The sequence below is a fragment of the Canis lupus genome, chromosome 38, assembly GCF_003254725.2.
Source record: "Canis lupus dingo isolate Sandy chromosome 38, ASM325472v2, whole genome shotgun sequence".
Lineage (NCBI taxonomy): Eukaryota > Metazoa > Chordata > Mammalia > Carnivora > Canidae > Canis > Canis lupus.
In genome coordinates, this window is record NC_064280.1 from 11,637,264 (window position 1) to 11,650,187 (window position 12,924).

Below are 12,924 nucleotides of genomic sequence, written 5' to 3' on the forward strand. Positions count from 1 at the left end.
GCAGAGAGAGAGAGGCAGAGACACAGGCAGAGGGAGAAGCAGTCTGCCCGCAAGGAGCCTGATGTGGGACTCGATCCCAGATCCCAGGATCAGGACCTGAGCCTAAGGCAGACACTCAACCACTGAGCCACCCAGGCATCCCGATATTTAGCTTTTCTGAATAATATCTTGTTTCCTCGAGGTGGGTAATTCAAGAGGCAGCACTGGGTAGTAGGAAGAACAGACTTTAGAAGCCAAGAGAACTGAAATTGAATCCCAGCTTTGCAATGAGCTATGTGTGATTCTCTGGTCAAGTAACTCAACCTCTCTGAGTTTCTGTTTCCTCACTAATAAACTGTAGATAGCAATACTCTCTTAAGCACTTACTAAGATGAAATGAGTTGTCATGTGCAATGTGGCTGCAACGTGTTTTAAGAAGAAAATTCTCAGCAAAAAACTGCTCAGATTTTGAAATTGGAGCACGTCAATGATTATACTTCAATGAGATTGATCTGTGAATACAGAGATCTCCTCTACGGCTAAATATGCAGCATTACCAAGAAATTGAAAAAAAAAAAACAAACCTAGAGTATGACTGTTGTTTGAATAGGAACAAGAAAAAATATGCAAGTTATCTCTTGCTAATTGGAGATTTTACCAACTCATTATTCATTTATTCGTCATACAAATGGCTGCCTAAAAGTGGCATTGTTCTAGGTTCTGGGAGAACACTAAGCAAAATCCCTGCCCTCAGGGGGTTTATATTCTGCTTGGAAAAACAGATAGCAAAGAAGACACATGAGTAAAAAAGTATATTTCTAGATAATGTTAAATGTTAAGGTGAAAAAGAAAGTAGGGAAGAGGAACAGAAAGTGTATAAGACAGAGGAGAGGAGTGAAATTGCAGCCAGGAAGGCCAGGTAAGGCCACCACAAGAGTGACAGAAGGTGACATTTCAATCGAGACCAGAAAGAAAGAGAGTCAGCTATGGGGATTCCTGGGGGAAGAGCTTTCCAGGCAGAAAATGTTCCAGTCAACAGATTGCCACCCTGGCCCTTTGTGGCGTGAGGACGTTAAGAACTGGTCCTCACTAATATTAACGAGTGCATATAAAATAGGATTTTTTTTTGCTATCTGTTATTTTGTTTTGTTTTATTTATTTTATTTTATTTTATTTTATTTGTTTTATTTTATTTTATCTTATCTTCTTATTTTATTTTATTTTTACTTTAAAGAGCAAAATATAGCCTAGGCTTTCTCTCTTTGGGGAAGTCAAGAAGAAAAAAATGTTGGAAAAAAACAGATACATTTCCCACAGGAATCAAGAGTAGTTTTCTTTCAAATCACACACACACATATATGTATCTAATTATGATAAAATTTTCTCCTGACTTCACCTTAAACCGTGTTTTGAACACCTTGGTAGGCCACGAGGTTGGGGGCATGGTGTAATAGCAAAACGTGGATATTCTTATGATCTGCATGGATGTATCTTTTTTAAATGCCAGGGTGTGTTGGGTTGATGGGTACAAAAAGCATTTGAAGGGTTCAAGTCTCTCGAAGATGTACTAGTCTTTACAGTACGATGGGCTTGAGGACGTGTCCTCTCAGCACGGTGGCCCCAAAGAGTAGGACTTGATTTCTTTGGAAATATAGTGCAATTTGTGCACTGAATACTACTCGTCACCATCAAGGAAGATGGTGGGGTCTTCTCCTTGCTCTCTAGCAACCGAAATATGGAAAAAAGTCAACCTCTATCAGTTCCTTCGGAGCAGGTTAGCTTTCTCCTAGCCTGGGATCAGATGTGTCCTTGGGTCCCCCAGACTCTCGAGACTTGTTTCAGACCACACAGCTGTTGGGACACACGCGGGAGTTAGCATGGAGCACCGGACAGGGCTTTTGTCCCCGGACCACTTCCAGAGGGGACCGTGCTCTTGACATTACAGAGATAAAGAAGAGTTTTCAAGACACTTTCTATTTCCATACGAGTTCTTTTGTATGCTGGGTTGCCTGCCATTATGTTTATGTAATTCTGACAGTGTTCTTAATGACACACTAACAGATTGTAAAACACGCTGCTGGCATTTACTTGTTTTTTATATTTTTAAAACAATGTCCTTCATGTAACAGTAGTTAAGGCGGCAGAAGGACATCATTAGAGCCATGGTTAAACTGTAATTTACACCATTAGGAAGGCAGGAGCAATTTTTATTGCCTGGCAATTTTCTTGCTGAAATATTTGGACCATATGGCTCAATTTGTGTAATAACCTTAATTTCTGCACCCTTCAGGTTTGCCTCCGTCTCCTACGGAATGGTAAAATGCGGTTTAGCAGAAAAGGCAACTGTCTATACTTAGAGAGTTGAGATTAATAACATGTCACGTCCTGTTTTTGGTGAAGGAATTCGAACAGCAGCCAGATGGTATCTCTACAAATAACTGTCAGGGGTCTTGATCTAATCAATACAATGTATTAATACATCTCCCTTTGCTGTTTCTCCAGGGGCCGGTGCACAACATCTGGAAAGAGTGGGGGGGGCCCGCCAAGTAGAAAGCCGATTCTTTTCAGAATCAAACTGAGCCCAATTAATTTTTCATGTATCCTTGATAACTGTTTCATAATGAGCTATGCGTCTTGACGGATTTGGGGTTGGCAGAGCAGGCTGCCCCTGGTTTCTATCCCCATTCAGTCCACTTATAGAAACCAACCCATTAATCAAGCTATCTGGCATAAAACCTGAATCTCAGCTCAGCAAGAGATCAATAACCATCCTAAAAAAAACACAGAACCAGCCACTAATGGGCACAGGTATCCAGCCATGACACTAGTAATTGCTTTAGCAAAAATAAAACTCTGTATCATAATCACCCAATAGGAACTTATATGATAAAATTCATTACTTGTGCCTTGTCAAAAAGTAACATTTACATCCGTTAAAAATATACTGTAATTTTACTATCTAGACATGGCCATTATCTTTCAGAGGTAGACAACGCACCTTTTTGAGTGGATTAAAACTCCCTGATTTTGTAATGTGAATATTTAATAATCCAAGTATCACATAAAATGTTTAAAAATGAGTTATTACACTTATTTTAAATTCAGAGTACCTGAGGGGCTCCTTAATACAATCTTTAGCCCAAGCGCGTATGACACACGTTGAGCCTGCTGTGCTAAGAAGTCTGATGTGATGTCAGATTGGTCAGGATTCTTCACTCTTTGGTTGGCTTAATGGCAAGATTTACAATTCAAATCATAAATTCTTATCACTTTCCCAGTGGCTTTATCTCAAACCCTTCCTGTTTTACCAAATTCAAACCAGTCATTTTACTTCTCAGTTTGCAAATCTCTTTCGGCTTTGGCAGAGACTTCTGCACTCGGATTCCTTCTGAAATAGAGACCCAGTGACTTTGTCTATGGAGGGGAATTCAGGGCAGAGAGGGAGAGGTAGAGGAAACCCATGGCATATATTCCGAAGTTATGGCCTGCCTGCTAAAACATTCTTTAGTGGCTCCTGGACAACAGGTGGAAATCTGTTTTGCCCTTATGAGAGTCAGATTTTGATTAGGAAAAAAGCCCTGGGAAGGGCTGCTGTTAAGACAGTCCTTCATTGGCTGATCATCTGATCAAACCCTGCCAAGATGATAGAAAGGTCTAAGGAATCATCCAGGAACTTGAAGGTGATGTCACATTTATCTCTTCTGACAGCATGACTAAGAATCATGATGCTGTGTTTGTTCAGTCAGCGGTTTGTGGTTCTGCAGGATGAGCGCTGAGTTTGGAATCAGGGGTATGAACGAGGGTCCTCTTGGGTTCTTGGAAGTATTTGTAAGTACGATCAATGCCTAAGCCTGACCAAATAACTGCTTATGATATCATGATATATCTCTTTCCTATTTGCTTCAAGAACACCATGAGGCACAGAGAGAAGAGTATTTCTTTCTTTGTATCGGTTATAGCTTCTAGGTACAACAGATTCTCAAAAGAGAATTATGTGAATAACTGATTAATGGAAGAGTCACATGATATTTCTTGGTCTTGATCACACACATGAAATTTTATGTACTTTGGTCCTTAGTTGCAAATAATTCATAATTTTCATACATGCATGAGATTTCAGAGAAGCAAGGGGCACAGATTTTCAATTTTCATTTTGTTTGCTGACGTCCAGCGTGGATAAACAGAAAGCTCCCTGATAACGGTGTATTTATAGTGGAGTTGCATCACATCGAGCAAGAAAAATATTCAAACAGGTGATTGTGTGACCAAATAAAATCTGAAATTTGGGATCCACAGTACGTGGCATCCAGAATTTTCAGCTTTTGTCATGCCATCATCAAAATATTTAATTTATACAAACCTGAACCCTCTGTGACAAAGACAGAAGATTGTCACTGTTCTGGGGCCTCCTGGGTCATAGACATGATCAACAATGCCAGCAGTTCGAGCTTAGTTAACACCCGGCTACAGCACTAGCAAGATGTTTCACCTTAAAAATTATATCAAGACAAAAAGATTCATTTGCAAACCCATCACATATGTATTCACAGGTGGTGGGTGTGGGTCATTGCATTTGGATTAAAAAGCAAATGTCTCTCTCTACATGAGAGGTCACTAGCTGGTATAAGGCAAAATCTTTTCACTGTTCGGCATAATTAAAATATTCCAACAGTGGTTTCAGTAATTTAAAAATCACAGTATTGTTGTAATATTTTTCTAGGCTTCAGGAGCTCACAATTGTTTGGCCCAATCAAATCTGGGAACACTAGAGAAGTTATCACCCATCAAGGTAATTACTTTCAAGTTGAAATAATTACTCTATCAATGTTAATGGTCTTTCAACTTCAATAAAGCACTCACCTGCCGATAATCACGGCTAACCTCTTGCTCTAATGCAATTCCCTCTCTATTTAGTAGGTTATATTACAGCCGTTACAGTGGTCACTTGTCCTGAACAGCTGCTGAATTTCACTTTGATCGGCTGTGAACCATAAAAAAATTGGTCATCTGTGTATGATTTCCCCCTCACCCATAAGCCCTTGCAGAGCTCAGGATATGATCTCTTGGCCGTAATAGGGTACTTGAGGGGAAGCCATCTTGTCCCAGGTAGTGGCTACTTCCCACTTGTGACAAGAGCACAGTAGTTCAATTAACTCCTGCCCTTCACTGCCATTTACAGCTTGCTGTCTCTGCTAAATGGCATATATCCTGAATTTATGGCCTGGGCCTGTTACGGTGTGGACAAGTTCATTTAACTTTTCATATATGTATTTAACAAGGTTCTGTGGAATTCTTAGGTGTCTTTACCCTTCAGTTAAAGATGAAAACGAACAACATACTGGAATGAAAGGGTGAATGGCCTCCTCACCAACTGCCCCTCATATACTGATAGCCTGCTCTTTGGCACAGGTCAAGTAGGCTGATGCCAGTTTGAGTCTGTGGGACGTGTGAAATGTGTTTGCATGTGTGTGTGTGTCTGTTATCAAAAGACCTCATGTTTTGCTGACAGGATTCCAGATCAGGAATGGGCAGGGTCCATTGAGCAACATGGTAGGTAAATAAAACTGCATCTAGAGAGGGAATCTAATGAGGATTCTTAGAGGGACAAGACTGAGATATTATGGTAGAAGGAGAAATGGGTCAGTGCCAAACCTTAGAGACATAAAAAGCATGCTCTTGCTCCAGGTGACTTAGACAAGAAATAGAGACCAATCTAATCCTTGAGACATTACCTGGAAGTAAATTAAGAAACACTTAAATTTGCAAGCTCTGAATTTTGTTGCAAGTGAGGAATACTTAAAATATGTAAAACACAAAGTTTTTCATTTATGACCAAAGTAGTACAGTGGCTTTATACGAATCAAAACTTTTCCTACTTCTGTTTCATTTCTTCCCGCTTCTGTTCATCCTAAAAGTAGGACTTCTCAAGTTTTACATCCTATCTACATTGCCATTTACAGTTGCTAAAGTACTCTGCATGTGCATTAATTTAGCTAGCCCTTGCAACAGCCTTGCGAGTTAAGTAACATTTTAGTTCAAATCTGATGATTAAGGAGGAGGACAGATCTATTTGAAGTGTAAGATGATCATTTGAGGAGGAAGAATGTGCGTGAAGAAATGTGGTCTGCAAGCAGAAGGATGCAAGATATACTTTAGAAGTAGTATCAGTAGGATTTAGTGAAAATTGGACACAGAAGTAAGGAAGGGGGAGAACTCAAAGATTATCTGGCTTGAGCAACCAGAAAGAGGATGGATCCCTTTAGTTATGTAACAGGGTGTGTTAGGGAATAATAAGTACAGCTTAGAAAAAATAGGCGATACAGAACTCTACTGGAACTGCTGGACATACCTCTGCAGGACTTACGGAAAGACAATCAGCCTCACATCTTCAATCAAGCCCACCTTCCACTGAAGATCTATATAAAACAAATTCTATAAGAGAAGATCCAGGTTCATGACCAGCAAGTTGAAGAAGGAAATTCAGTAGAGAAGCATCCCCGGGTTATTTCCTTACTACATGGGAAGAAGGAATGGGGATAGGCCACACCCCTCTCTCAAGGCATATGAGGGATATCCAAGAGAACAACTTGAAGGAATTGAGGGTGTCTGCAAGAAAGGGGAGATGGACAATCTTCTCTTTTCATGAGGCTTACTACAGAGCGGAAGAGACTCAGGATGATTTTGATGCAGCCACTAGTGTGGAGAAGCATCTTCTGAGATTCCTATGGGATGCCAGGATTTGGGGATCATGGCTTAACACAGAAGCTGTTTCCTGCTTCGTATTCAATGAATTCTGAGGTTGTGAGGCTGGCTGAGTCTCACCCAGCATGGCAGGTCAAGTATAGAAGATGGGGTTGGATGAACTGTACTTTCCCTATTTGGCAGAATGAGTTTTCCCCAGGCTTGGAGGATGCCAAGAAAAGGATGAGTTTGTTTGTATGTTTGTTTGTTTTAATGTGATGGGCCTAGTATCAGCTGACTGCTCAGGAGATGGGAACCACAATGTAAAAGAGGCTGTGGGGTGAATCTCTGGGGGCAGTTATGGTGCAAGAAAGTAGCCAGAGAGTATGTTGCCTGCATCAGAGAAGGTGAATCATGGAGTTTCCCATGCCAGATCTCCATATAACCCCACAGGAAACAGTGGCAGATGGAGAAGAACAAGATTCATGAGTAAGGCTCTGCTCCCTTTTGTCTGATTCTCTCTTTTCTCCCACACTCTTGGGGACATTAGCAAGAGAAGAGGGAACTCAAGAAGAGGGAAGAAAATAAACAAAATAAACATGTCCTTTCTTTTCTACTGCAGATCTCAACACAGTCAGGCTTCAGAATAGATTTTTTTTTTCTTAACACCTGAAATGAGTCCTGATTATCAACACTGGCCTTCTCACTGAATGTGACTGGAAAACCATAGGACTCATCCTGAAAAGTAGTGATGATTGAGCAAGGGAGTTCTGGAGGAAGCTTGTTGGAATAAAGTGGTTAGAGAAAAATAAAGCTCTAAGAAGTACTTATATGAAGCTGAAGAAGACTTAAGTGGTTTGCGTGTCCCGTAATATTGAGCACAAAGCAGATCCCTGATATATACCTGTGATTGGTATTGTATTGTTAGAAAAATGGGATAAAGGTAACACAAGGCTCATAAATGAAAAGTTAATGCCAGACCAAAGACATCATTAGAACACAACAAAATGGGTCACACTAGTAAGTGCTCATTGTTTTGTGTGACATTTACCCACCCCTACTTTATAATTTTATGTAATGAATGAATAATACAGTTACATTATAAAATGTGAACATCTCAGCTCATAAAACTGATATAAAAAGTACAGTAATTGTTTTTATTACCAAATTTTTCTTCATTTTGGAAAGATAGTCACCAAAGGAGTCCTTCTAGATATGTAGATCTCCTAGAGCATTTCTATTGTGTTATAAATAAGGGGAGAAAAGGCTAAGAAACATCAGATTTTAAGAGCTACAATTAATTAAGATCATATGTAAGAAGCAATGATATTTTACATTACACTAAGCCAAAAATACATGGGATTAAAAGCCAATTAATCAATTTACTCACAAACTCTCCATCATATGGCAATTATGAAGCAAGCATCTCCTTCCCCCCACTTATCTGCTTAACGGTAAAGAGCTTTGAGACAACCACAAGAGAAAATTTTGAATACTTCTTCCTTGACTTTGGGCAAGGAAGTTTGGCAATGAAAATCTAGAAACTAGAGTTTGTAGGTCTGGATTTTATTTCCATATTGGAAGCCAACTTTTAGTGACCCATCTAATTTGCTTACCCCTCAGCACCTGTATGCTTGATTCTACACAGAGAGTGAAGTACCATCTATCTTTCAGGGTACTGGGCAAAGGTATGATCTGGGCTTGATGTTTCATAACCCTGCGGGGTAAGCAGGGATATACTGAGAGCACAGACTAACAGGTAAACCACCTTTGCCTTTAAATCCCAAGTTATTTCTGCCAGTGCGATGGCAGGTGCCAGTGAGGAAAAGCAAACAAATCTGAATGGTGGCAGCAGTATCGCCAACCTCGCCAGGAGCGTTCCCTGTAAATACCACCATGGAACTCTTGCATGCCAAGCAAGGCTAAATACAGTTTCTCTCCTGACACTGCACAATTCATCACAGAGCTAATTGGGAAGGGAGTTTAAGGACTTCTACTTAAAGCTTGTTTTCAGGAGTGGAGAGTATTGGTCTGAAGAGACCCTAGGAATCTAGATATCTCTCTCTTCCCCTTCGAAGAACCTACTTGGGCCCAAAGGGAGATGAAACTTTTCATGAGGTTGGGAGAGAAGCTGGTGATACATTAAAACCCACGCTCTTTCCATTTCTTCTCTCCTGCTGCCTCTACTGCTGCTGCTGCTGCTCCTGCCAACACATATGCTCTCCACCCCCATGGAGGGCCCCCATTGCCATTTCTCCATCCATTGCCACCATCAAGAGGATTCATGCATCCATTGCACCTGTTTTATGTGGCTCTCCCAGCAACGTCCACCTGTCTATAAACAACTCTGGGGGGACGTTGGGACAAGCCAGGGATGGCACTACACTGCAGGCAATTTATTGGTGGCCCCTCATGCAGAGATAGGATCCCAATAAACAGGAGACTAAATGAGACTATTTAGTGATACCTCTTGCAAGTCTGTGGATTAAATTGTAATCTTTCAATTGTAGGGATGGATTCTGAGCCTCACCAATTAATTGAAAATGTAGTTCCTTTGCCCTGGAGAATTTTAGCCAAAGTGGTCAGTGAAACAAAAACTTGCAACATTTCCTAGGGCAAACACAGACATGGAAAATGACAGTAAAGATGTTTAGCTCATATAAGGAGTTAGAGAAATACTAAGTAGAGCCAGGAAGACAGAGAGAAAGAGAGAGAGAGAGAGAGAGAGAGAGAGATTTAAAAGGGAATCATTAGAACATGAGCAGCAGAAACTCAGAAGCAAAGAAACTCAGAAATCTGAAATGCTCCGCAGTAATAATCTGTGCCTCAGACTTGATTACTCAACTTCCCCTCAGTCTCTGCTCTGCCCAGGGGCCCAGTCTCATGGTAGCCTTCAACAACACAGTTGACCGTGGTATTGAGTATTGGCATACTGAATATAGTGCTCAATGACTATTTGCCAAATTGGATTGAATTGTCAATAATCTGTTCTCGACCCTGAAGGTTCATTGCTCTGGTTTAGAGAAGTCATGCTGTTCTGAACAGGAAGGGATGTACTTAAGTGACAAGAGGAAGGATTTGGGTAGGATAAAAGAAACATCCTTCTCTGATGGTGAGAAATTGGAATTAAATGGTAGTACCCTTTTCTTCAATATCTTAAAAAAAAAAGGCTCGAACACATTCTCTTGGGACATAGAAATGTATGAAACTCAAAGACAATGGTTTGTTTTTTCTGATTCTTTCTTTCAAAGCTGGCAGCCCATAAAGAGTCAGGAGACCACGAGGGCAGGAGACCACCTTGGAAATCTGGCCCACTAACCATGTCTGAACACTGCCCCGACTGCTCTACAGAAGTCCTTGATTGCTTAAAAACCTCAAATGGGGACTTTCCTCATGACTAATGAAATCTTTTCTTGGGATTCTCTAGGCCAGAGATCCAGGTTTGGAGATGGGGGTACTTTGAACATGCACACAGATTCAAACATTAAAAAATAGGTTGCAGAAATATTACTCTTTCCTGATCATTCTCTTTAGCATTACACAGGGCTTACTCTTCAGAAAATGGAAGAGCACAGAAACACTGGGCTGCCAGGTGGAAGCTATGTTGCCAGGACCCTTGTACCAAGGGCTATGTGATGTGAAAAGCTTGGGGCCATAGGTCTTCCTCTTTTTCAGGAACTTTTTTAGTGTGATAAAAACAGAACCTGGTGGATTAAATATAGGACATAGTTCATTGTATACTTTAAATCTTTCATTGTGAGATGAAGGAATGATTTGGAGGGTATTCCACAAGGGAATTCCAATAGAATTGTTTTGGGAGGTTAGATGTTTAGGCTCAGGTCTCTGAAAGTCATACTGTGAAATCAGAGGCTTAATTCTTGCAGTATTGGTGCCTTCAATAAAAATATATTTAAATTAAAGTATCTCATTTAGAATGCTCTTGTCAAAGGTTTTTCAGCATTTTTTAGTTTATTTTTCAGTATTTTGCTTTCAGGTGAAGTTTAGAACAAGAATTCCAAGGATATGGTGAGAAGTCATAGATTTCTCCACGGATCACATATCAACTAAAAAAGATCCAGTCTTAAGAGCACTGCTTCTAATGCTTTTAGTGAAGGCTCTAGGAAGATGTAATATGAAAGATAATTAAAGATAAGTAAATGTCACATAAAAATATACCAATTTTGAATTCTAAATAAAATAAAAGTTTATTTAATAATATCTCCTTAATTCACAGACTGCTTATTTTTTAGTCATGTGAAAAAAATTGAACATAAGGATAGGGAGAAAATACTCTACTTTAAACTATTCATTTGCAATCATTCTTTTGGATTTTCACTAAAGTATTTTTGCCAAGTATTATTTAGATATTTTGATAAATGCTATACTCTGTAGGATAAACTTCAGGTATATTGGCATGCCTAGATTGGCAACATAGAAATGTATTCTCATGTTTGCAGTATTATAAAAGAGAAAGCTCCCTGATAGAAGAATCACCCTGTTTCCATATATCTCCTATAGAACATCAGGCTATGCCAGGTATAAAGAAAGTTCTCAGAAGATACTAAGTGAACTCAGTTAAATTGTGTTATGGGTCAGAGCTGATCAGCCCAGAAAAATCACTACTAAGTTATAGTGCATGTGGTATCTACATATTATCCAGATAGATCTAGAAGTTTAACTTTCTTTTTTCTCAAAAAGCCAATAATACCACATCTATCTATATCTGATCTGAGTCTGTATCTATATCTGTATCTGTATCTACATCTGAATCTGCATCTATATCTGTCTAATTTTATCTGTGCTTCATCCCCATGAGGTATACAGAGACATATTTAGTATCCCCATTTCATGGATTTAGAAATCAGGCAAAGAGAGATTCACTTTCTTGCTTGAGGTAATACAAATTAATTGTGGCCTGCAAACTAGTCTCCAATATCTCTTATACTCAGTTCAGCATCTTCCCCATGAGTACATTCCTCTTTTTCACATGTGAAATATTTTAATATATTTAAACTGTAACTGAAGAATAACGATAAGCTGGATAAAAAAAAAATCCATGTCAACATATTAACCAGATAATCTAGGTGTCTGCTATTCTTTTTTTCTAAGTTCTTACCATCACGGTGAAAGCGTGCACAGTAGAGATGTTAACTGTTGAATCATCTGGTCTCTCTCGGTAGACCACGTGGTACTGGGAGATAATGCCATTGGGAGATTCTGGCTTTGTCCAGTTCAGCAGAACTGAATGAGCACTGGTGGCTTGCACCCAAGGTGCTGGCAAATCTTGAGGTGGGGCTTCCAGGGTCCTTGCTGATGACCACAGACTCTCCACTGAGCCTCTGGAGTTGTGGGCTCTCACCCGGTATTCATAGAGCGTGAATGGTATCAGAGTATCTGAGGCATCTGTGAATTCAAGGGCTCCTTCCGACCAGACAAACAAAAGGGACTCCTCTTCAATGCCAGCAGGACGCCTGAAAGGAAACCAGGAAGGCAATCAGGGACAGCTGCACACTTCAAAAGAAGGTTTGCACATAAGAAATTGCTTTTCGGGAAAATTTGTTATCAATTCAGCTGTCCCTTTCTGTTGTCATAATAAGACCAGAGAGAAGAGTACATGAGAGATCCTGACTCAGTATCATTTTTTTAAGAGTAGGTTTTATATATATATGTATATATTATATATATATATATATAAATATATTTATATATTTATATATATTTGGTTTTATATATATTTAGCTAATCATAAAGAATGTTCATATTTCATAGAAGACATGGAAACCACAGTAGAAATAAAAACATTTAGACAGTGCAACACCACCCATAATTACATTTTATTGTATACCTTAGAAAGTTTTTCCTTAACAAAATTACACATGCAATATGCAGAAACACACACATTATTTAAAAACTCTAAAAAATCAGAAGCACATATGTGAGCACTATTACCACATTTAAAATATTTCTGGATCTTTCTACGTTTATGAATATGTATGCAAGTGTGTACATGTGCACATGCATTACATTGCACAATTTTATTTTTTGCACAACTGGAAATTACACTATACAGAATTATTGGAAGTTGATATTATTGGGAATTCTTACTGTTCTAGGGTAGATGGATTGTAGTAAGTATTCCAATTTGTCTCCCTCTATCCATGTCTATTGCTAATGTGCTCCCATATTCACTCTGAACTTGGCCATATGATTCTCACTGGTCAACAGGACAGTAGCAAATGAATGCAGAGTCTTGCAAAATGTTTG

General features: G+C 39.4%; 1 protein-coding gene across 1 annotated transcript in view; it reads right to left on the reverse strand.

Annotated features, from left to right (window-relative positions):
* Positions 1-12,924, reverse strand: part of USH2A (usherin) — a 686,658-nt gene that overhangs the window by 81,491 nt on the left and 592,243 nt on the right. The window contains 1 exon segment of the mRNA XM_025420646.3: positions 11,777-12,131. Coding sequence (XP_025276431.3) covers positions 11,777-12,131 — 355 coding nt within the window.